Below are 26904 nucleotides of genomic sequence, written 5' to 3'. Positions count from 1 at the left end.
TTTTAGGTCACAGAATAATTTATTTAATCAGTTTTGTATCACATAAAAATAATACAATTTAAAAACAACCACTTTAAAAGTTTAACGATTCGTAAAAAGCACGACAGTTTAAATTTATGAGTGATAAAATTTAGAATGTAGACAAATTAAGTAGAAGTCCGGATTAATCCGAAAGAAGTCCGGAAAAATGTATAATCGACTTGCTAGATAAAGAACCAAATGCAGTAAAGCAGTAGTGGAGCGTAGAATGGAAAGTGGAGAACCGAGTGATGGGCTAAGCCGAGCTAATCCAGGCCGTTCCTGCGCTGCGGGAACAGCTTGTGCTCGGCCTGCTCGACGCGCCGCGCTGCACCCGCCAGCTGCTCCGACGCTGCCGCAGCAGCCGCGCCGCACGTCTCTGCTATTTCTTGTATTCCAAGCGATACCTGCCACAAAACCAATCATGATCAAAACTCTCGTTTATGAAAGTACACTGAATAAGGAAGTACATGACATGTGTTGTGCTTTTAATGATTCTAATGTATCTAAGCGAAAACTTTGAAAAAAAACAGTTAAGTACGTGTTGGAAGGTTGGAGCATACCAAATGGAGGATTTCGTTCTAACAGCAAATTGACCATTAGTGGAAATTCTCAGTAATAGTGTGGAAGATGGTACCTTCGTACAATATGAAAAAAAACCGTGTATCGGACAGGGACCGGTCCGGTATCCCCTTCGAGGGTTTTGGTATTTCGTAAGGCTTTGCTTATCAAAACCGTTGCTCTCTAAAGAATTTCATTCGGCTTTTAAAGCGCTTCGTAATACTCCAGTAAAGATACGGTTACGTTAAACATTAATTAGTAATAGGCAATTCTTTTTTTATTCCTGTTCTTTAGATCATTTTAAGATACTTTATTTTCGAATCCAACCAACTTTCTGTCCGGAAGTAGGTAAAAAAAAATAGTTAAAAAAAAGAGCCGTTCTTGTTTGTTAAAAATAGTAATAGTATTTTTAGTTCGTAAACGTGACGAAAATAATATTTATAATAAGTCGACAATGGAATCAGTCAAAATATTAACACGGAAAATAACTAATTCAATAAATGGCGGGGCCTCACGGATATACGTCGTAACTTGATATAAAAAAAAAGTAATAATTAGGTCTTTGATTGAATTACCATAAAACTACCTCATTAAGCTATTTATCCGAGAATCCGACATCAATATTATTTGTATCACTTGTATATATATTTACGCATTAAACATGCTAGAAAAAATGGTTATAGATATAATTTCTTGCAGACTTTGTTCTGATAACGTTCAAAGTGATATTCAATACATAATCACACAAAAATATGGTCAATGTAATAAATATGTGCATTTTAACAAATTCGCTAAATGAAACTACCAAATTTGAACTCTTTGCGCTAATGCTAAGGATTACATTTCCTAGCGGCGCGCGGGGACAGTTTCAATGCGAGCGGTGGCGGGAGTTCGTGCCAAGGACGCGTGGATAGTATGTAGGTAAGTATGTACTTACCTACAAGTTGCTACAAGTGACAGGCCAATTCGAACGTGCGCGGGCGTCTCGCTCGCACCAAATATTTGTGCGGCCAAGTCTGAGCAAAATGAACGCGCGCGTGAATGATAGCTGATTAAAAATAACTGATATCATTTCCAATATTATTTTAATATTGGTTGATGTTCAAATTATATTCGTAATTATATACGTCAATTATGACCCACTACAAAAATAAAAATTGCGAATGACTATCTATCGTCTTATTTAATTTCAGAATGGCATAGTGTGGAGTGGCATTATAAAAGGAATACTTATTATCGTAGTCATTTGACAGTTTTGGTGACACTTTCACATTCTGTCACAGCGAAGTGTGTAGGCCCACTCTTTCATTTGATATGTATTAACGTCTATCCAACAACTTTCTCAGTAGAAAAAGGCGCGAAATTCAAATTTTCTATGAGACAATAACCCTTCGCGCCTAAGCGTCTGTAGACTTTTTTTTTCAACAAACGTATTATATTGACTATTTCGTGCTCTTTCTATTCATAGTTTATGTTCCTAAGTTCCATAATAAGTATAACATAGCATAATAAGAGTCGACGTCAAATATATGTTTACACTTTTGCACCTTACTCCTTGCACCATATTCGGAACCTAAGAATAAATAATATTGAGAGTGGCAACACTGTCGTAGGGGGCTATTCATAAATTTAAGTCATTTCAAATTTGGGGGGGGGGGGCGGGTCTGGACATCGGATGATTGTAGCATGACGCAGGAGGAAACGGTGTCATTCGAAGCATGATTTTTGGATGATTTTAGGGGGGGGGGGGGGACAAAAATCGTCAAAAATAGATGACGTCATGTATGGACAGCCCCTAGGTCGTATTGTCTTTTTCTAGCATATACGTCCCTCTCTCCCCCACACTCCTACCGCACAGGCAGGTTGCTTTGTCAGTTATACAAGACAAATTTTCAAGTCATTGTCTCAAAATTATACATATTTGCACCATGCAGGATTAAAACTTTAGGTTCCGAATAGAGATGCACCGGATATTCGGTTACTATCCGGTATCCTATCTCGCCCTTATTTTAATATCCGGCCGGATACCGGATAGTAACTATGCTTGATATCGGAATATAATCGTACTCGATTATTATTTTAAAACAATTTAAACGTTCCATTCACTAGCTCGCGCACTAATTTCGTACCTAGTGATAGACCTATATGAGTCCGCGCGAAAGTTCATTACGAAACAGGTCAAAACTTCCACAATGCGCACCTGAAAAACCGGAATCCTTATATATAAACGCGAGCGGCTATGACGGTAGAAACAAATTAAATTATGCTCAATCGAAAGAGCTTGAAAAAATATCACTTTTGAATCGAGAACATATATCCGCAAAATTCGTATTGTTGCGTATTTTGCATTTAAAAGTGAAAAAATTTCGACAAACAATACTAAAGGCTCAATTTGTTGGTTGACATTTGACAGCTATGCGTTGCGTTTAGAAACTGCAAACATGCTTACAAGTTAGGTTGGTCGTTTTTTTTTTAATAAAAAGCAAGACGAATATTACTGTTTATTTGATGACTTTCCGGTATGTATAATGGTTATTATTTGCATTAAGTTTCGTTTCATATGGATATGTATACCGGTATAATCAGGGCCGGATTAAGCATGTCGGGGCCCCTAGGCAGTGCGAGGCTCGGGGCCCCCTACAGTCAATTCTGCACACAACATATTCAGTACGGGGAAATAAGTGCGTTTTTAATTTCAATCTTCAGGCGTCGGCCGAGCCGATCCAAATCGAACGATGTCTTTTTCGCTCTTATTGCGTGGACATAAAGCTTTGTTCTGTCGGTTTTTGCCGATTCCGCGTCGCGTCAAGTGTGGGGAGAGCCCTTTAGGCCTAAGGCCAATTCCCAGTGGAATACCAAAGATGTGAGCTTCAGCGTCACTTTCCTATCTACCTCTAATGGCAAATTTTAAGCGAGGCTAAAGGCTAAGCTCAACTAGTGCCGCAAAGTTGATTTTCTCAATAGTTAATATTTTGCGAGGCTGAACAGCGATTGTCCGACCATAAGACCAAACGCCGAGCCACATGATTAGTATTAACCTAATAATAAAGAATTTCCATATGTTAAAATTGCTTAAATTACTAGAGTTAGACCAGGATAAGTCTGCAACAATTTTGATAGCACTCGCAGTGCTAGTGTCATTTAAACGTCAAAACTTCTATGCAATTATGACGTATAAATAACACTTGCACTGCTTATGCTATCAAAAAATCATTGCAGACTTTTTTTGGTCTACCTCTATTCAACCAGTATTTGGTACACCAGTTAAGCTAACATGTAGGTAGATAATACAGGGTCAACTAAGGAAAAAAAATAAACGCGAGCGCAGCGAGCGCGAAATTTTTTTTAACTATATCGCAAATTGTGAAAGCGTGTTAAAAAGCCGGGTATCGATCTTCATCTGAGCCTAAAATAAAAAGTCCGAAGTGCCCCAGTGAGGCGAGCCTTCATGCGAAGTCAAAGCCGTGCTTCATCATGAAAGCCCACCCTGTGAGCCTTGTTCCGGGGATTATTATGCTGCTTTCAAATATAAAGACGATGTTCTTCTTGACAGGTTTATAATTAATATTCGTTTTACAAAGCAAGTTTCTCATTTTGCCGCAATACTTCACAAGTTGACAGGCAAAAGCTAAAAGTCACAGATAACATATATCAGCCCTACACTCTTAAAAAGTATAGTTTTGGCGGGCTTTCGATAACTGTCATTATAAGAATAATAAGAATAAGAATGGTTTATTGCCACATACATGAAAATAACATAGAGTTAGAATTACTTACATAATAAAATACAACCGTTAAATTATCAAATTATACAGAGCAAAAGGTGAGAAGATTTTTGTATTAGGCAAAGGGTTCCAGTCTCAGCGTGTGCCAGGCCTAGATGCCCGGCGCTGGTTTTCAGACCGGTCCCAGACTAAGGACGGTCGGAGAATGTTACATAATTTATGACAAATTCAGTACTTTGGTGCTCGTTTAAAATTTTACTACTAACATTTAAAATTTTACTAACTAACATTTCGAATGTATTTAACATTACCTATTGCTTTTAGCAGATAAGTTACAAGTTAACAGTAATACATTAAAAAATATTAAAAAGTTGAATTGACATGAGAGAAAAAATGATACGCTTGCTTACATTTGACACTTAAAAGTAACAGTCATACTATATTGCAACACTGGGTTTATAATAAATTGGAAAATAATATTATGAGAATACACATGCTCGCGATTATGTTTGTATGTCGGCGTGTGTGTGTGTGTGTGTGTGTGTGTGTGTGTGTGTGTGTGTGTCTTTGTGTGTGTGTGTGTGTGTGTGTGTGTGTATATATATAATATATATATATTTATATATATATGCCTGTGTGTGGAGGGGGGGATTGTACGTTTGTCTATGTGTATGTGATGTGCGGACACTTACGTGGTTAAAAACTTTAGTAGGGAGGGAAAGTTCCACTCTGTTTGTCTAATAAGTGAGCGTGTACTAAACATTTGTATTTAAACAGCGGCATAGGCTCACGGAGAGGTGGAGGCAAGTCATTCCACACTTTGGCAGCAGCAAATTTAAAACTCCCTCTAAAGAGTGCTGTTTTATGTTTAGGGATAGCAAGTTTAGTGCAGCTTCTTAGCGACCTGGTGCGTGTGTCTTTTATCCATTTTAGCTTTTCATATAGATAGTAGGGCTCCTGGAGATCCAAAACCTTTCTAACTGTATAAGCCAAATGTTGATGCCTACGGTTCTCCATGTTTAGTAGTTTCTTGTCATTAAGAAATGGGGTGATGTGTGCTCGTTTAGGCACCTCATAACAGAAGCGAATACATGCATTTTGTACGCGTTGTATAGCTTTTTTAGTTTCTGCTAACAGTCTTGGCCCGTACACCACATCTGCGTAGTTAAAATGAGAGAGTACCAGCGATTCCACTAGTATCTCTCTCACTTTGACTGATAGGTATTTCCGGATATTATATAGTACCTTGAGTCGGTAGTAGGCATTACGGATTTTTAAATTAACATGCTCTACATAACGCAACTCGCCGTCCAAAACGAGACCCAGATTTTTTGTACTTTCGACTTGGGTGATAGGCTCGTTACCAATTTGTACGCTTGGGTTCTGTTCTTTAATAGCTGCGCGCTGCCATTTATTTCCTAGAACTATATACTGTGACTTCGATGGGTTTAACACAAGATTGTTTTTCTGCGACCACTTTGCTATAGCTAGTAAGTCTTCATTTATCTTATTAAGGGACTCATTCAGGTTTTTTGGATCAAATGAATGATATAATTGCGTGTCATCTGCGTATAAGTGTACGTTGCAGTGTTTTAGGTTACTAATCATATCAGCTGTGTACAGAATGAAGAGCAACGGACTCAAAATTGATCCCTGCGGTGTGCCGCGGTTGATTATTTCCGTTCTCGATTTTATCAACTTGCCTTGTTCCGTTGGTATTTCTACGTACTGTTTTCGACCTGTGAGGAATGATTGAAACCATGTACATGAAGATGCGCTCACGCCATAGTAATCCATTTTAGATAGCAGCAGTGTCGGGTTAAGGCAGTCAAATGCGCGGGAAAAATCCAGTAGGACGAGGACAGATCCCATACCCCTGTCTGTCGCTGTAATGATGTCATCTGTGACCTTGGCCAATGCCGTGGCCGTTCCGTGTTTGCTCCGAAAACCTGACTGCGTACACGGTAGTAGATTGTTTACCTCCAAGTACTTTGTGAGTTGATCGCAGACTGCTTTTTCAATAATTTTTGAAAGTACCGGGAGGATACTAATCGGGCGTAAATCTTTATAGTCTTCGGTTCTATTCGATTTGGGTATTGGCTTTACCCGAGCAAGCTTCCAAGCCTCCGGAAAGGTACCAGATGCAATAGATGCATTGATTATATGTGTTATTATTGGCAGGGTAACATGCAGCGTGAGGCGGATCATTTCTATTGTAATATTATCAAAGCCACTAGCGTTTGTTTTTATTGAGTTAATAATTTTGAGGATTTGGTCTTCGGTACAGCTTTTTAATATAAATACATTTTCCTGATTATTATGCTCAAACAACGCTTGCATGTCACGGTCCGTCTCGGGAGTTCCTGGGAGTGTTAAAAAGAAATTATTGATCTTGTCAGCGTCGCATAAATGTGGAGGAATTGAGTGTGCTTCGGTTTCACCTATAATTAAGGAGCTTCTTAGGTAGTTCCACATTTGTTTTGGGTGTGACTTGTTTTTATTGACGTAAAAGGTGAAGTACGCCGTTTTTTCACGTTCCAGGGCCCCCGTAGTGAAATTTCGTAAGTCTTTATAGTGGTTATAGTGCGATTCTTTTTTAGTTCGTTGAGCTCTCTTTAAGGCGTTATCACGGAGACGCATCATAGTTTTAATTGTGTCGGTAACCCAGGGAAGAGATCCACGATTGACCTGAGTTCGGCGAACCGGGGCATGCTTGTCGAATATACTCGTGACAAGACAATTAAAACGGTTGACCTTACAATTGATATTCATCAATTCCCTAATTTCCCACCAAGGCATATTTTCCAGATCTACTTTAAATTTAGTCATATCTATTTGGTTCAGACGTCGTTTATATATGTATTGAGGATGTTTCTTTGGTTTTTTTATTAACAACTCTACCAATATCATCGCATGATCACTAAGCTTAGGGTTGTGATGTACCTGGATGGTTTTACAAACTTCATTATAACTAATATTACAATCATCTTGTGTTGGTACACTGTCATATTGTTAGCCATATTGTTTTATTAAACCGTTACGTTGTTAAGCTTGGAATAATACTATATAATATAAAACTAGTACAGAATATAAAATGCTAATAATCAGGCTTCAGGATAAATAGTTGAGCACAGACACGAACCAATGTCCATTGTATTAAAAAGCGAGACCGCAGGCCGAGCTTGGCGCAGCGAGGCCAAAGGTGACGCCATTTTTCCTGAAAACCCCTATTATTACAACTTTACAACAGGTACGCAGAATACGCCCCGTAAACTGTAACGTATTGCTTCAATTTTATTGCAGTAAGTATTTCATTAATTTAAAGAATGGATCGAAAAAAAACAAAAACAAAGCATACTCATTATTATAAGAATAAAAAATGTACTCATGAATTTTGACCCTATGGAACAAAATTGTTTTTTGGTGCGCGCTGAGCCGCTGGGGCCCCCTAGCCGAGGCGGGGCCCCTAGGCAGTTGCCTACTTTGACTTAGGGTTAATCCGGCCCTGGGTATAATTATTACATAAATTAGTTTTTAAGCCAGAACGTGCGATAGTCTATTACGGCTTTTAAGACGATAGCAACACTGCCTAGACGTCAACGACGGCTGTTATTCGAAAATACTTTATCCGGTACTCCAGACGTGATAAAAACCTGTTAAATAGTGTATTGTGTGTGTTAACAATAAAAAATAGTCACCGAACATAGTGCAAAGTGCAAACGCCATCGTAACGTAACGAGATTTGAACTTCAAAGCGTTCCATGGGTGTATTGTGTTTAGTATAAACATCGGTCTCTCAGTTGTATTTTAATATTTCAGAATGATTCCAAATATTCTTACATGTCAAGGCACTACTAGCTACCTGGAAATGCAAGTGAAAGCAACCTTGAAGCAGCTGTGATAAACTAATAAGTGAGCGAGATGAAAATGACGTTGTTCAAAGAAACTTTGAGTTAAGTGCCAGCTGACTGTAACACACTCTAATTAAGTACATTGCCAGTGTGAAACAGTGCAAAAAGCTACAGTGTATTGTGGACATATTTAATAACTGTGCTTTAGACTATGAATCAAATTTGAGGTGTATCGGTGAATTGGAAAGTCAACTGCATAAAGCTAATAAGTTATCTCCGGAGTCAATGTAAGTTGAATATAAGATTAAATATAATAAGATATATAGATAGTATATATGTCGCAGTCAAAAGTGTGAACTGGTCAAAAGAACTTTTAACCGACAAAAACAGGCAAAACTGCTTTTTACTGAGCATGTTGGTCAAAAGTAGTTATACCTGAAAATCATTGGTTAATAGTAATTGTGTTGTGACTGTTACTATCAGTCAAAAGTACTCGCAGAGATAGGTAGGTTAGGGTTATTTTTTTGCTACGCCCAAAAAACGAAACTGTTCCCAGAGATAGGTAGGTTAGGGTTATTTTTTTTTTGCTACGCCCTAAAAACGAAACTGCTGCCAGAAATAGGTATGATTTTCAGGTAAAACTACTTTTGACCAACATGCTCAGTCAAAGCAGTTTTGCCTGTTTTTGTCGGTTAAAAGTTCTTTGGCCAGTTCACACTTTTGACTGCAACAGGTTGGGCTGGACATATGGCAAGGGAAGGTAAAGATAAGTGGGATAGAGAGGAAGCGGAATGGTATCCTAGAGATGGAAAAAGGAGAGAAGGGAGACCAATAATGAGGTGGTCGGATGACATAAAGAAGCATGCGGGACCTAATTGGATAGGGACGGCAAGGGATAGAGAGCTGTGGAGAGAGCTGGGGGAGGCCTATGCCAAGAAGGCAGACTGAAATAATTATTAAAAAGCAATGACATAAAAATTATTTAATAAAGTTACTAAGGAAAAAATATTGAAACTAATTGATATAAATGAAATGTGAATTTATTTAAATGTAATATGTGCTGAAATTTAATTTTTTGGTCAATAAAGGCTATTCTATTCTATTCTATTCTAATTTGACAGGTGACAACAAAAAAAATATTAATTCCTGCTAAAATTTCAGAGTCATAGTGAAGCATAGTACATAGTACCAAACAAGGTTGATTTTTAGGGTTCTGTAGCCAAAGGGTAAAAACGGGACCCCTATTACGAGGACTCCAATATGTTATTAGATCAAAACAAATTATTTTCAGAAAATATTTAATTTAGGCTTAGGGATGGCGAGGCTCCATAAACCTTCAGTAAGTAGTGCATAAGTATCCTTGGAAAAATTCGACCTATGCCGCCGTGGGTGGCCCGGTGGCAGAATGGCACAGGCACCTGCTGCAATAGCAGAGGACGCTGCTTTGATTCCAGCCTAGGGCACTGGAGGCCTTGGTCACTTTTTAGGGTTGCGTACCCATAGGGTAAAAACGGGACCCTATTAAATATTAAGACTCTGCTGTCCGTCTGTCTGTCACCAGGCTGTATCTCAAGATCTCATGAACCGTGATAACTAGATTAACTAGACAGTTTCAATTTTCACAAATGATGTATTTCTGTTGCCGCTATAACAACAAATACTAAAAACAAATTAAAGAAATATTTAAGCGGGGCCAATGCAATGCTAGGCTGGATATGACTGATGAAATGAGTAAATTTTTATTAATATGTTTTAATATGACATGTTGGTGGCAAACAAGCATACAAGGCTGTTAATGCCGATGGTAAGTGGGAGTTTAGACTAGACCTCTGCTTCTCCAAGGGACTCACATTGCTGACCGAGTAAATTTTTATTAATATGTTTTAATATGACATGTTGGTGGCAAACAAGCATACAAGGCTGTTAATGCCAATGGTAAGTGGGAGTTTAGACTAGACCTCTGCTTCTCCAAGGGACTCACATTGCTGACCGAGTAAATTTTTATTAATATGTTTTAATATGACATGTTGGTGGCAAACAAGAATACAAGGCTGTTAATGCCGATGGTAAGTGGGAGTTTAGATTAGACCTCTGCTTCTCCAAGGGACTCACATTGTTGACCGAGTAAATTTTTATTAATATGTTTTAATATGACATGTTGGTGGCAAACAAGAATACAAGGCTGTTACTGCCGATGGTAAGTGGGGGTTTAGACTAGACCTCTGCTTCTCCAAGGGACTCACATTGCTGACCGGTTACAAATCTATTACACTCATACTAGGGTTCCGTACCTGAAGGGTAACTAAAAAACGGGAACCTATTAGCGATTCCGACTCGCACTTGGCCGGTTTTTCTTAGTAGGTATATGACATTCATTTCAGTTTTACTTCATTGTCCGTCTGTCTGTCTGTCTGTCTGTCACCAGGCTGTATCTCATGAACCGTGATAGGCCTAGGCAGTTGAAATTTTCACACATGATGTATTTCTGTTGCCGCTATAACAACAAATATTAAAAAGTGTTCCGTTCTTGATGGGTGAGTCCGACTCGCACTTATTCAGTTTTTTTTTTGTAAACGAATTTAATTTAATAATATTTAATATTAAAATTTAATATCTAAATTTTCACAGATGATGTATTTCTGTTACCGCTATAACAACAAATACTAAAAAGTATGGAACCCTTCGTGCGCGAGCACTTGCCCGGTTTGACATTTCAGGCTCCGTCACACAGGCGCGTTTCGCGTGCGGCGCGTGAGCGGGGCGCGCCGCTTTTTCATATAAAACGCTCAGGCCCGGCTCTGAAATCGCGCCGGTGTGACGGAACCTTTATTTCAGTTTACTCCACTGTCCCTCTGTCACCAGGCTGTATCTCATGAACCGTGATAGCTAGACAGTTGAAATTTTCACACATGATGTATTTCTGTTGCCGCTATAACAACAAATATTAAAAAGTGTTCCGTTCTTGATGGGTGAGTCCGACTCGCACTTATTCAGTTTTTTTTTTGTAAACGAATTTAATATTAACGGATAGGCATTAATATTAAAGAATGAAATAGTAGTGATAATTTTCATACTTATACTTTAGTGCCATGAAGGGTAGGTACAAAAGGGTTCCCTCTTTTGAGATTGGAAAGTGGGCTAGGTTATAAATGCGGCCTTCACAGAACCGATCTGCGACCAGAAAAGTGGGTCAGGTTAGAACCGTGATCCTTACAGAACCGAACTGCTACCAGAAAAGCGGATTAGGTTTTTTTAATTACATATTTGTTTTTAGATATAATTATCGGAATAGTAAATTTTTCGAGTTATGATTGTATGTTACGGATTTAAAGTTTTCTGAGATGAGATAGGTTTGTAACCGCCTTAATGAAGGTATGAAGTCTAAAAGTAAATAATTACTTAATTCAAAATGAGTATTACCTATTACTATTATTTATTTTACCCGAGCGAAGCCGGGTTTTCATCTAGTGTAGGTATATTTCCGCCGGCCGAATATTCGGCGGCTGAATACCGAATATTCGGCCTATGGTCAGGCCGTACATCCGGTATCCTGTATGCGGCCAAACAACTATCCGTTGCATCTGTAGTTCCGGATATGATAAGTTATTTAATTAGCGTTTTATTTTTGTGTAAATGCTGTCATTAAACAGCTGTACCGATATTCGGAACCTACGAATAATATTGAAACATGTTTGTTATCGCCTGGTGGTGGGAAGACGCCAAACCAATGTGATTATACATAATATGTATAGGATATTATCCTATGATATACTTATTATGTGTATGTAATATAATTATATTATGAGTGTTTAATTAATTATGTAGTACGTACACCCTTTATTGTAACACCTGTGAGAAGAGAGATATTTAGTAAAGTATACAATTTGATAGGTACATTTTGTAAAATTAATATTTATTGTATTTATTTATTTATTTAAAATAACAAATTGCACCTTACAGCTAATGCCAAAACTGCACAATTTGGAACACATTAACAACATAAAACATTTTTAACATTATTTATAACAATACAATATACAGCTAAGACACATGTATTCATTATGGTATGGTACTCTTAGGCATCTCTCTTTCTAATATCCTCTTGCACTTTCACATCACTATTCCGGATCGTTTTTATTTGCTAGATAATTTAACGGACAACTATAGTACATTGTAGGAGAGGACGTAAAACCGCTAAAAGATGGACGAGTGAGTTTGAGGGCCGACACGTTGGTGGAGGCCCTCTAATAATACGACTCCATCTTTAGCGTTTCCGGCCGAGGCATTACATAGTGCTTTTCACGACTACTGCGAGGAAATAAGGAAACATTTGCATAACTATAAGTACTAACCCGCGATTTCTCTGGTAGCAAATTACTAGCCACTGCCTGTGCTGTCTCTTGAATTTCGGTAGGCGTCAGCGTAAGAATATCATTTTCTTCACTAGAAGAACTCATTTTTATAGCGAGCGTAGATACGTGTTTCTTATATTTTATAGTACTATCCAATTCAGTGAGAATTTTCCGATCCCGCCTTTTTTCTTTTTTATCACATTTAAGAGGCGTTTTTCTGTTGTTTGCTTCAAACGGACTCTAAACTTAGAAGCGTTTTTGCTAAAAAACCACAAACAGCTACAAAAGTAAAAAACGCCTTAAGCGTGAATCGAATGAACTGACTGAATGAATGAATAGTTTGACATTTCGTTTTTTTTTTAACAAGATATTGGTCCTATAAATAACCTAAATTTATTTTTGAAGGAAAAAGTTGCGCCAAAAAAGACCTTTTATTGATTTTTATGTTTTAAATTATACTCATTGCTGTAGCGAACTGTCACCAATGACAGATGATGATAACAATGAAACATTGTAGTAGTGGTGGTTCAGGTGCTACAGCTATTGCCTACTTTCCAGCTTGGTTTTAGACCATCTATTGCCACATTTCCGAACAGTGGCGTAAAAAATTTAATTATTTATTTCGAGCGGCATAAGCCGTTAGAAACTGTTTTTCACCACACCAGCTCGGAAAGGCTTACTTTGCGCTTCAAAAACTGAGAGCAAAGTTTCATTTTATTCACAAGTGAGGCAAAGGAATCAAATGCAAATTTTGAGTTGTTTTCTTATATTTGCTGGTAGAATTGACTTTTAAATCATAAATATTTAATAACATTCATTTGTATTTGATTTTGTATGATATTTTTACATTTAATATTTGCTTCGGGTTGGTATGGTGAAACATTTTGTGTTTCACTTGGGGCAAATTTTGTTTAACCCTCGTGCTTTGAAACCCTCGCAACGCTCAAGATTCCATGTTTCGAATGTTTTACTTGCTCAAGTATCAATATTAGCACGAGCGGTTAAACAACAACTTTGCCCCCTTGTAAAATAAATAACTATTTCAATATAGTCAGCTAAACTGAGGTACAAATTCAAAAACTCACCAGCAGTTTAGCTTCACGACCTTCCAGATGGAAAAACAGCAAGCCAATGACTTGAAAATTTGCCTTGTATAACTGACAAAGCAACCTGCCTGTGTGGTGGGAGTGTAGGAGCGAGGGACGTATATGCTAGAAAAGGGCAATACGACCTACGACAGTGTTGCCACTCTCAATTAGAGATGCAAATGATGCAATGGATAGTTGTTTGGTCAGATACCGGATATTCGGCCTGACCGTCGGCCAAATATTCGGTATCCGACCGCCGAATCTTCGGCCGGCGGAACAATAAAAAAAATAAAACATCATTTATTTCAGACCTTGGTTCATACACTTACACCAAAAAACTAATTAACTACAATTTTATGGTAGAGTTTTTAACATTTATATAAGAAGATCAATAAATAAATAAATAAAATTAACTACAAACTAAATTTAACAATACCTACATTTCGGTTTTTAGGTGCGCATTGTGCAGGTTTTAACCTGTTTCGTGGTGAACGTTGGCGCGGACTCATTTCTATGTTCGAAATGAGTAGGTACCTACGCGTGCAAGTGAGTGGATGTTTAAATTGTTTTGAAATAATAAACGAGTAATGTACAATATGACAGTGACTGTTTCTTAAATCCAATTTGTTTACTCTGAAATCAAGCAAAGTTACTATCCGGTATCCGGCCGGGTATATTATTCTGAGGTTCCAAATATCGGTACAGTTGTTTAATTGTTGCTTAATTTGGAGATTGACCCCAATTTCATTTCTGATCATATCGGTCGATTTGATCATCCCGTCTGGACTTCACTTAACAGCCGTAACACATTATCGCGCCGTTCAGGGTCACGGTGCGCCAAACCATAGCCTGATGTCATGTATAATGTACTTAGTCCAAAATTATGTTATTTACTAATTATGTTATTTATATGCATTAAACGTTAAATCTGAACCAATTCGATTACTATTCTATAGTGAAACACATTCAGCTTGACTAGAAAAAGCGCGGCAAATTTAAAACATGTATGAGTAAAAAGCATTTAAGGTTTAAATAGCGCTCAGAGACCTGACTTTTATCTCGATATCGTAATTTTCTAGCGACAAATCCATTATCTATACAAAACTGTCGCAAAAATGTTATCGCTTGTATATCGTGGTACAGGATAGGACGGAGCCATATACTTTACTACTTGCTTGCAAGTATCGTAATTAAACAGTGCTAAGTAGTTAAATAAGCGCAATGTATTTTTATGTCATAAATAATGTATTTATTTAATGTTAATTTAGTATTAATTATAGTATGTATATTGTTTTATCCACAAATATGAATAATTGTAGTTAATTTACCAATAAAACATAATTTATACGGCCACAAATAAAATATTAAATGCTTCTAAAGGCTGTTTGGTTATTTCTACATGGAAACGAAGTCATTTCAAATAATAAAAACATTAACTGAACACCTTATTGCCGCCTGCAGTCACCGCTCGCCGCTCAGCTATCCGCTGTCGTTAATACCACGGCCTTACGTTTTATGACACTGAGTCGCGTCAGGGGAGCGACACGGTTCGGTGCGCTTGCGTTCAGTCGAGTTTTGGAATATTACTGCAAATTTTTGTTGTTTGTTAATTTGTTGGTTATTGTTGTTTGTTAATTTGTTGGTTATGGTGTCGACTTTTATTGCCCTAGTCGCCAAATGATGTTACTAGTGAAATTTTAACCGACACCACACGGTAAAAATAAGTTTAACAATAATTACTTAATTAAAAATCGAATAAAAACGGTATTTCTAATACATAACTTATATTTTTTGCTATTCAATTAAAGAGTACTAACAAAATCCTAACTCAATTAATTAGTGCAAATATTTTAAGGTTTGCGATTCCTGCTCGGCCTTGCGTCGCAAGGTGCCCGGTACCACTGTATTGCAGCAATAACTAGAAATGCTTACTTTGGGGAACATTAGCAACTGTCGTTTTTGATAATTACATTTTAGTGGTGAGGGGTGGTACTTAAATGACCGCTATTGAAATTCTAAATGGTTTAAACTTATAGGCGCGAAGATTTGATTTCCCTAAGAAAATTTTAATTTCGCGTCTTTTTCTGCTATCAAATTGGGTGTGTGTCAGTATAATAGCCCTATATAATTGGCCTATTATTGTATTAAATTTAACGCGCACGCAAAGACGGAAAACCTGCAATTACGTAAAATTTACTTTCTTATTTACAGCACTCTTGTCCAGATTAAAGCTGATAATTAGTTCGTATCTAGTCTCTCATATTTTTTACGTTCACTGGTACATATGTTTTGACCGAGTAAATAGTAAATATACTAAATACTTTTTTAAATATTCGCGCTCGGGGCGATGGAAGTTTCATCGTTCCGTCGCCCCGCTCCATGCAACGACCAATCACGTTAGCTCGCTGGCTCGTGCGCGGCAACTTTAAAGCAACGATAACGTTTTTGATGGTTTTTTGTGTTACGAATCATATTTCAAGCCGATTTTAACAGTATTCGACGAAAGAGAACTCATAATAAAAATCCCATATGATATTGATCTATTACCATTTTTAACCAGGCAATTAATGCACAACCCCATAAAACCTACCATACGGTATTATTTAGTGTACGATTAAATTGCAACGCTTGTACTTATTGTAATTTGGAAATAATGAGAGAAAAAATTGCCTATTACCATTTTTGAGGACGGAAATATACTGAATTTAATAATAACCGTAGGTTACTTACTTTAAATGTAGGATACAGAGTTATTTTTTGTGTGATTCATGCTTAATGTCATAAAGCAAATATTTATCTATGAGTATAATTTTAAAAAATGTTATTAATATTTTTTACAAATTTTCTGTGATTTTTTATATTTTTACATTTTTTTTTAAATACCTAAATGTAATATATTTATTTGGATTATGTGTCGACGTAATCACTAGATTTATTATCTGTCCCGTACACCGAAAATTTCAGCTATTACTAATTATTTCCATTCCGCCATACTAGCCGAGCGTACCTTTCTTGGCCTATAATACGGGTTAGCAGTTCTCTTTTCAAATGTCTGATGCCAGTGATACCCGTTCCTAAGCGCTAACCTCTTGAAGGGGTATCCCTTATAACGCATTCATAAAAATAGAATCATAATCATCATCATTCTCTCGCCCTTTTCCCATTCACTTGGGGTCGGCGCAGCATGTCTTTCTCTTCCACACCTCTCTGTCACCCGTCATCTCATCATTCACTTGCGTTCGTTTCATATCATCTGTCACACAGTCCATCCACCTTTTCCTCGATTTCCTTTCCTCGTACTTCCCTCCACATTCATTCGTAATACCTTTCTCGTCACATGACATTCATCCCTCCGCATCACATGCCCGTACCACGCTAGGCGATTTGCCCTTACTTTTTCTGTTATGGGTGCAATTTTCAGGCTTCCTCTTATATACTCATTCCTTATCCTATCCATTCTCGTCACGCCACACATCCATCTTAACATGCTCATCTCCGCTACATGCAATCTCTTTTCATCCGTCACCTTTAGGGCCCAACACTCTGATCCATACATGACGACAGGTCTTATGATGGTTTTATAAATTTTACCCTTCAACCGAAGAGGCATTCGTGCGTCGCAAATGGTTCCCGTGACCTGCCGCCATTTCATCCATCCTGTGCTAATCCGGTTTTTCACGTCACGGTCAATGTCGCCATCGCACTGTACGAGCGAACCGAGGTACTTAAATTCGGAGCAGACCGGCAATGTAACGCCGTCGAGTTCTATGGCAGCAAAACTGGAGAGACCGCCAAAATCGCAGAACATGTGTTCTGTTTTAGATCTGCTGATCTCCAGGCCAACATTCTCCAATTTTTGCCGCCATTTCTCAAGTCTGCTCTACACCTCGAGTTCGTTTTCACCAACAAGCACAATGTCATCGGCAAACAGCATACACCAGGGTGCCTCCTCCTGTATGTCCGACGACAGAGCATCCATAACAAGCAGGAAGAGGTAAGGGCTTATAGCCGATCCCTGGTGCAAGCCTACCGTGACACTGAACTTGTCGTGCCAGCAGCTGACCGGACGCGTGTGTTGACCGGATTAGGTCCACATACTTCCCAGGCATTTCTCTTTCAGAGCCCACCACAAAACCTCTCGGGGTACTCGATCGTATGCTTTTTCGAGGTCAACAAACACCATATGCAGGTTCTTTTTGGCATGTCTGTATTTTTCGCACAGATGGCGAAGTGCAAAAATGCCGTCTGTTGTACCTCTCCCCGGCATAAACCCGAACTGGTTTTGTGTTATATCACTCTCATCTCTCAAGCGTCTCTCTATCACTTTTTCCCATATTTTCATGCTATGTGACATGAGCTATATTCCTCTATAGTTGTTCCATTCCTGTACATCCCCTTTCTTTTTAAAAATGGGCACCAGCAAACTGTCGCACCATTCGTCGGGGATGGTTTCTTCATACAACAACTTATTGAAGAATAAAGTCAGCCACTTACATCCATCCTCACGCAGTAACTTCCATACTTCTCCTGGTATATCATCTGGTCCTACAGATTTCCCATTTTTCATGCTTCTCACAGCCGTTCTTACTTCGTCCATACATATTTCTTTCACTGCACCCATATTTATCAGCCTGTGCTGTAGCACCCTGTTCCATTCATTTTCCTCATTCATCAACCTTTCGAAGTAGACTTTCCAACGTTATTTTATGGCTTCATCTTTCGTAATCACCTTACCTGCATCATCTTTCACACATTTTATATGAGACATATCTCGGGAACTTCTTTCTCTCACTTTGGCTAGGCGGTACAGCTGCTTTTCGCCTTTAGGACTATCTAAAGACTCGTACAAATTGTCCTGTGCTGCTTTTCTGGCTATAGCAACTGCTTTGCTTTCTTCTTACATTCTTTATATTCTGTCCTATTTATTTCCTTCTGAATTTCCTGCCCAGTTTCAACACTTTGCCATTCTTTAAATGCCTGCTTCTTTTTCTTTAATACTTCCTGCACCTCCTCATTCCACCACCACGTTTCCTTATCTATCACACCTTTCCCTTTCGTCTCTCCTAAAACATCTTTTGCAACGCTCCGTATGTACTTTGCCATTTCGTTCCAACATTCGTTTGCATTCAATCCTTCCATTCCCTTCATTTCTATCATTTTATCTATTACACGTTCTTTAAATTTTATATCACATTCATTCTTCTCTAGCATATGCCATCTTATCTTTGCAGGGGGGCGTTCGGTTCTCATACGAGACTGGACTTTAATGTTCACATCGATTACAAGCAGCCTGTGTTGTGAAGTGAGGTGTTCTCCTGGTATTATTTTTGTGTCTTTGATGCAGTTGATCTTATTTCGCTTCACAAGGAAATAATCAATCTGCGTGGTGTGATTGCCACTTTTGTAGGTTATCAGGTGTTCATCCCTCTTTTGGAACCAGGTATTGGCGATGTCCAAGGCAGTAGCTGCTTGCAGCAATGCTTCACCCTGCGTATTACGTGTTCCGAAACCGAAACCCTCATGCACTCTTTCATACCCCACATTCATTCTTCCAACATGTCCATTAAAATCCCCTCCCACATATATTTCCTCATTTGCTGGTATGGTCATGGTCACTGCGTCAAAATCCTCCCAAAACTTCGTGACAATTTATGTTTAAAGTGAAGGACTGGGGGTGTCTAGCGCGTTGACAGCTCAGGTGTCATACATTTTTGAATTAAGAATACCCTTTCATGTAGCGGTAGCTCTGAAAGGGAAACCCCTTCCTCAGTTCCTAGAGCTACGCAAAATGAACGGTTAATCAATTCAAAGCGAAAGCAAATTGTTCTGGCTATTCGATAAACGACTAAGCCAGTTAAAGGCTTTTTTCTGGGACGGACAGGGTCCACAATTGTATTTTTTTTCGTAGGTTTCTACGTTTTCATAAGAATTTCCGCGAATTAGTAAAAAAAGCCGGTTTTCATGATTATTATTTTTTGCTTCCAATATTATTTAAGTAAAGGTAGGTAAAGTAATGCAGAAGAATTATAAAAAAAGATCCAATATAATAGATCTAAAGTTATAGTTTTCCCCTAATTTTCATTTTTTTATGTAGGTACTGCTATTATATTGCACACAACTGTACAATGTTGTTATATACTAGAGATGCAACGGATAGTTGTTTGGCCGGATACTGGATATCAGATATTCGCCTTGCCCATCGGCTGAATATTCGGTAGCCGGCCGCCGAATACTCGGCCGGCGGAACTATACCTACATTTCGGGTTTTCAGGTGCGCATTGGGCAGATTTTGACCTGTTCCGTAGTGAACATTAGCGCGGACTCATTTCTGGGTTCGAAATGAGTGCGCGTGCATGTCTGTGGAATGTTTAAATTTTAAAATGTTTTAAAATAATAAGGAGTTTAAAATAATAGTAGATCTAATTTTGTTTACTCCGAAATCAAGCAATGTCACTATTGGTATCCGGCCGGATAGTAGGTCACTATCCGGTATCAGGCCGGATATTAGAATAATGGCCGGATACCGGATATTAACCGAATATCCGGTGCATCTCTAGTACAGGTGGCCCAAAAATACGTTGACAATGTTTTTTCTAATTATTTTATTAAGTACTTACGTAACTAGTACAAAGTAAGTTAAAAGGTAAAACTACAGTCTTTTTCTCTTTTGAACTTATGAATCCGGGAAAATTAGCAGTGGTGCATAGATAATTTTTCTGGACTCATAAGTTCAAAAGAGTGGTCACCCAAGTCGCCTGATCTAAATCCAATGGATTATAGTGTGTGGTCAATCTTAGAGACAAGGGCCTGTGCTACTAAAAACAAAAGTGTAAACGCTCTAAAAGCATCACTTACCAAAGAATGGGACAAAATATCCTTGGAGTAGCTGCGGCATTTCGTTGAATATTTTAACAAACGTTTGTGTTTGTGTATCAAAGCGAAAGGAGGATATTTTGAAGGCAATTATTTTTTGTTGCACAAAAAGACTGTAGTTTTAATTTTTAACTTACTTTGTACTACTTACGTAAGTACTTAATAAAATAATTAGAAAAAACGTTGTCAACGTATTTTGGGCCGCCCTGTATACATACAGGGTGTACCTAATCGTTAAGTGTTTACAGGCCATTATTCTGTAAATATTAAAGATATCAAGAAACGTTTAACTAATATTATCTAAAGTACACAATGAGTAAAATCACATCAATAACTTTTTACAATAAAAGAAGAAATAACCAAAATATTAAGTTTTAATACTTTACCAGGCTGTCAGTTCAAAAATGACAATCGAATGTCAGTCTTATTGATCGAAAATAGAACACATGTTTAAAGTGCCGTATGTGGGACGCATAGGGTAATTCGCCAGTAACTGGCCACCGACCAATAACTGGCCACCCTAAACTAAAAATGAATTCTATTCACCTATACACATAATTCATTTTAGTATAAGGTTTCAATAACTGGCCAGCCTTCAATAACTAGCCACCTTATACTAAAATGAATTCTGTTTATAGGTGAATAGAATTCAAATTTAGTTTAGGTGGCCAGTTACTAACAGGTGGCCAGTTACTGGCCAATTACCCTATATCCCTTAGCCTGGTAAAGGGTTAACGGTCCCAAACATTTAGTACAGTCGCCTTCAGATATATAGGAACGGCCAAGATGTTCAAAATATCTGAACACGTACTCTAGCGCCTTGACAATAGAGGCGTGTTCAGATATTTGTGAGCACCTCGGCCGCTCCGATATATCTGATGGCGACTGTACATACAGCAACACTCCTATATGTAAGGTCCACCGATGTACAGTTAACAGTGCGGGCGATGGTACGACGTTCGCTAAGTGGGTTAATTTGTCTACCTACAGTAAGAGATAGAAATAATCCAATCTGCCAAAACCCAGCTACCATCTAAAAATCACCTAATCGAAATGAATACTTTTCTACCTAAAAGTCTACCTCAAATGTAACATATACTTACTGCGTCTGCTTCAGCTTTTACTTCTGCTGCAACTTGGTGCATGTTATCAACAGTTGCCTGCATTTCAGGAACATGCTGTATTGGTTCAGACTCTAATACTGGAACAGCCTAAAAATAAATAATAATTCAAAAACCGTCCAAGTGCGAGTCGGACTCCCGTTCCAAGGGTTCCGTACATTACCCAATTTTTAACAATGTATATTTTATATCTGAAACGCGAGTGAAATGGCTCTAAAAAAACCCCTAATACCCGTAGGTAAGGTAATTTTAGGCGCTCGTAGTATAAATAAGGTACTTTTTAGGAGGTCTTAAGGATAAGTCAACCCCCAACCCCCAGAAGGTTAAAAAGGGGATAGAAGTTGAAACTTGGTAAAAGAGCATTATATTAAAATAGACGAAAACTGATATCACCATTAGCACCAAGCATTAGTTTACTTGTATAGTACGTAATAGTACGTATCATACATTACACTTAGGTCAACATTCGAGTCGACTCATTGCCATTGACCGCCGGCGCTTGGACGGGACCGCAATATAATTACACGCGTGCAATAAAGAGGACGGGACAATGTATGTACACAATGTATGTAATGTACACAATTTAATGGTCAAATATCTTTAGTTTTTATAGTTGCATGATATAATTGTAAGTTTGTACGGAACCCACGGTGCGCGAGTAAATTTATTTCTACATTTTCCTTCATAAATAATTTTATTTACTATGAAAAAAAATATATAAAATTGTTTTGAAATGTACAATTTGAGCTCTTTCAAAGGATACCCCACTTGACCTAACTAGTAAGTAGACTTTGCAATTTTGCCCCCCTTTCATATGGGACATATTTCATATTTAATAAACAAAAAAATAACACTTTGGTTTAGTAGCATTGTTCATGACTATTCCGAATTTCAAATCAAAGCTTAAGTAGTTTTCGGGATATTTAGCGATGTCACAGACAAATGAACAGACAGAGTTGCACCATAAGGGTTCCTTTTGTACCTGTTTGGTACGGAACCCTAATAATGCAAGCTGTGCAAAAGGAAGGTTGCATGTGATCAGTGACCTGTTTGCAGCGGTGCATGCAGGAGCAGTGGTGGCGCAGCATGGGCTCCGCAGCTCCCACCACCTGCTTGTGCTTGTCGCTCTGCTCACTCTACACAAAAACAAAGATAATATATTTTCATTTTTAACAGCTACAATACTTCTGTTTAATGTTACAAGAAACTTAAAACAAAGAATAATGAAATATTGTTTTTGTAAATCATTTATTTTGAGGACCCTACCATGTTATATATCAAAAAAAATCAATTTGTTTCCCATTACATACTTTCCAGAGCTGTTGCTTAATAGAAAGATTACCAATCATGGCATGACATTTTACATTAAACTCAAGATTTAGGGTACATAGAGATTGTGATTTTAAAGATAGAGGTGACTTAAAGAAATAATAAGTTTCATGGTTCAGATAATAAATAAATAATAAAAATAAAAAGCCTTTTATTTCCTTTCATTATACATAAAGTTTGTTAATATAATTTTGGTAATTTAATTTGTAGGAACCAGTTAGGTGAAGGCCTCTTCCAAAGACGTCCATTTTTCACGGTCTTGTGCTATTCTTTTCCAATTTGGACCAGCCATTCTTTTCATGTCTTCTTCCCAGTGCATGTTTGGTTTGCCTTTTCGGCGCTTACCGTCTGGGCCTTTCCAGTTCGTGACTATGGCTGTCCATCTGTGGTCTTTAAGACGAGCCACATGTCCAGCCCACCTCCATTTTAGCTTTCTAGCGTGTTCTAGAGCATCTATTGCTTTTATAGTTGCTTTTATTTTACTATGTCTTATCTTTTGTATCTTTTTTATGTTCAACATGCTTCGTTCCATTCCCCTCTGGCAAGTAATAATTTTATTTTTTATTTTTTCAGTGAATTTCCATGTCTGGCAAGCATATGTTAAGCTGGGGATGAGGCACGTGTCCATAGCCTTCTTTTTAAGAGTTAATGGCATGCTACTTTTAAATATTTCTTTATAAGACCAATATTTGTTCCATGTATTTTTGATTCTTCTGTCAACTTCTAGTTCATTGTTCTTGTTGTTGAAACCAATCTGCTTTCCTAAGTATATATAGTTTTCAACATAATCTAATGGTTTGTTGTCTACAATGATATCTATTTTTTTTTGAGTTCGTCATGGTTTTTGTTTTGTTTATATTCATCTCCAGTCCTACTTGTTTGCTTGCATTTTGAAGACCTTCTATCATGGATTGCAGGTTTAGGGACGATTCCGCGAGCAGCACCAGATCGTCTGCGAATCTGAGGTGGCTTAGGTATTTCCCTTTGATAAATAGGCCTTGGTTTTTAGGGTTCCGTACCCAAAGGGTAAAACGGAACCCTATTACTAAGACTTCGCTGTCCGTCCGTCCGTCCATCCGTCCGTCCGTCCGTCCGTCCGTCCGTCTGTCTGTCACCAGGCTGTATCTCACGAACCGTGATAGCTAGACAGTTGAAATTTTCACAGATGATGTATTTCTGTTGCCGCTATAACAACAAATACTAAAAACAGAATAAAATAAAGATTTAAATGGGGCTCCCATACAACAAATTTTTGACCAAAGTTAAGCAACGTCGGGAGTGGTCAGTACTTGGATGGGTGACCGTTTTTTTTGCTTTTTTTTTTGTTTTTTTTTATATGGTACGGAACCCTTCGTGCGCGAGTCCGACTCGCACTTGAACGATTTTTCCATTTTAAGCTGCATATGACGTTCTCTAGTATGGCAATGAAAATAGTTGATGATAGGGGGTCACCTTGATGGACTCCTCTTTCCACTGGAAAGGCCGGACCCATGGTTTCCAGCTTTACTCTGCTGCTGCCCTTTTTGTAAATGTTTTTAAATATATTTATGTATCCATATGGACATATGGACGCATATGGACGACTTTAAAAACTCAAGGCTGGATGCTTAAGTTTTTAAAGTCGTCCATATGCTCTCGTGAGAAACTGTGTCAAATGCCTTTTGGTAATCGATGAATGCAATGTATAATGGGCGTCGAAATTCTTGATACTTCTCGATTAACAGCTCTAAAGTGTGTATGTGATCCATGGTCAAGAATCCTTTCCTGAAGCCAGCTTGTTCGACAGGTTGTTTCTTATCTAGTGTTGCACATATTCTATTGTTAACAATTGTAGAGAAAAGTTTATATGTTGCTGGTAACAAGCTAATGGGTCTGTAATTGCCTATGTCTTTAAGATCTCCTTTTTTATATAATAGAATAATGTTTGATTCTGACCATTGAATGGGCGTTTCCTGTGTTTCCATTATTTTATTGCATAGGACTGCTAGCGGTGCCGCTAAAATTTCCTGGGTGACCTTTATGGCTTCATTTATGATACAGTCCGCTCCTGGGCTTTTGTCCGACTTTAGCTTACAAGTAGTTTCTATAATTTTCTTACAGTCTATTGGTGCTATAGGTGTTTTGTTTTCTTGGATAATTATTTCTTGATTGTAAAACTCTTCTTTTTTTTTAGTATCGCAATTGTTCAGATAATTAAGTGTAATATTAATCGAGTTTGAAATAGAAGGCCAATTTTTATAAGGAAATATAATAATGAATCCTATTATCATTAAAAGAAACATAGATTAGCCGGTTCCACACAGAACGAGCATACTCGCGAGGCAATTTCCTTGCGCCCGCCTCGGCCTAGGGCTGGTACTGACTGACTGCAACCCAACTGCAACTTGTATGGGAACTGCACCCCGACATTGCAGCCCGTCTGTATCGGCCCTAAGAGACCAAAAATCGTTTAGTTGACAAGTTATTTGCTGCATCACCTGTATTCTGTAGGATTCAACAGATTCCCACAAAACCACCACCACAATATTGATTCCATAGCTCACTTCAGTCTTACCTATTAGAACTCTGAAACTTGTTGATTGGTCATGATCATTACACTAAATTAGAGTCCATGCGGTTAAGAGAAGAGTCGTGGAATGTATGGGGCTCAATAAATTCCACGACTCTTCTCTTTCCGCACAGACTTTACTATTCTTTCCAATAACCATATCTATTGATTCATATTTGATGGCAGATAAAACTTGAATGGACTTCATGTTGTGGCGACGATCCGGATGAGGCTCAGGTGACATTAGGAAAGACTGCAGAGCCAACCTGTCATCCAACCTCCACAATCAAAATTACATGTCCAAGAAATAGGCGTATGTCCAGCAGTGGACGCTAATATACTGAAAAGAAGAAGCGAGAGAGTTATAAATTATACGTTTTAAAATTCTCTTACCATTTCAACGAAATTTGGGTCGGTGTAATTATTCAGTTCATTGGCCATATTCACAGCTTCAGAGAGCTTTTCGTGTCCCACTGTGGCATTGTTCATAGTTTGAGCCGCGTTTAGTAAATGACTGGTAGCAGAATCTCCCTGTTGGCCGTCTGGAGTCGAACTCACAGCTAAACCTAACTTTGCTTCAAGTTGTTCAATTCTACTTTGTAAAACTGTAATTGGATCCATTTCAGAAATTATCGAAACAATTCAATATAAATAAAAACTAAACCAATAGTATTTTGTTAAACCGAGGACTGCAAGTAAAGTGATAAAATAAGTATAAAAGTAGCAGTGAATTCTTATTTCTTTTCTTGAATTAAATATTTGACACTGACATAAACCAAAAACAAAAAGTGTAGGGTTTTGTTTTCCAGCTAGTCATTATGGTGTCCTATACAAACGTCATCGATAATCGCATAAAATTTGATAACCGGTTTAGACTCTCGTCTCGCGGCTCGGCTCGCGGCGCGTCTCGTGGCTCGACTCGAGTGGCCTTGAGCGCATGAGCCCGTCGAGATAATGATTACACTCTCGCCTTGTGGCTCGGCTCGAGGATCGTCTCATGGCTCGTAAGCTCGTCGAGCTAATATATTTTAAACACTAACGGCACGGAATAAGGTTTATAATCGAATGACAAGCCGAACGCGAGTGTGAACGCAAGCTCGCGTCCCGCGTGAGCCCCTTTGGCTCGTGCCCAAAAAACCGCTCCTCCACGCGAGCCAGGCGAGCGCGAGCCGAGCCACGAGACGAGCCGCGAGCCCACCGCTTACACTCGCGTCTCGTGGCGCGGCTCGCGGCTCGTCTCGTGGCTCGCGCGAGAGTCTAAACCGGCTATGAAATACATTGCAGCATTCGATCGTTCGTTGTTGAAAGTTTTGTAGATGCCTTCACAAGCCCACCGCTTAAGGCCGTAACACACTATCGCACCGCACCGCGACCTTGGGTGAGAACGAGAAGAGATGGCTCGGCTTGTGGCTCGCACGCGAATGTAATAGTGGTAACA

General features: G+C 38.4%; 1 protein-coding gene across 1 annotated transcript; it reads right to left on the bottom strand.

Moving 5' to 3' along the window:
- LOC134804895 (uncharacterized) lies at nt 1-26257 on the bottom strand. Its single transcript, XM_063778208.1, has 4 exons — nt 25860-26257; nt 22636-22725; nt 21572-21679; nt 1-425 (listed from the first exon to the last, which is right to left on the bottom strand). Exons 1-4 carry the CDS (start codon nt 26085-26087, stop codon nt 285-287), a joined length of 567 nt encoding a protein of 188 aa, XP_063634278.1. The 5' UTR covers nt 26088-26257; the 3' UTR covers nt 1-284.
- Nucleotides 26258-26904: the final 647 nt, after the last annotated feature.

This window comes from Cydia splendana, chromosome Z, assembly GCF_910591565.1.
Source record: "Cydia splendana chromosome Z, ilCydSple1.2, whole genome shotgun sequence".
Lineage (NCBI taxonomy): Eukaryota > Metazoa > Arthropoda > Insecta > Lepidoptera > Tortricidae > Cydia > Cydia splendana.
This window is presented reverse-complemented; position numbering and strand designations above follow the sequence as displayed.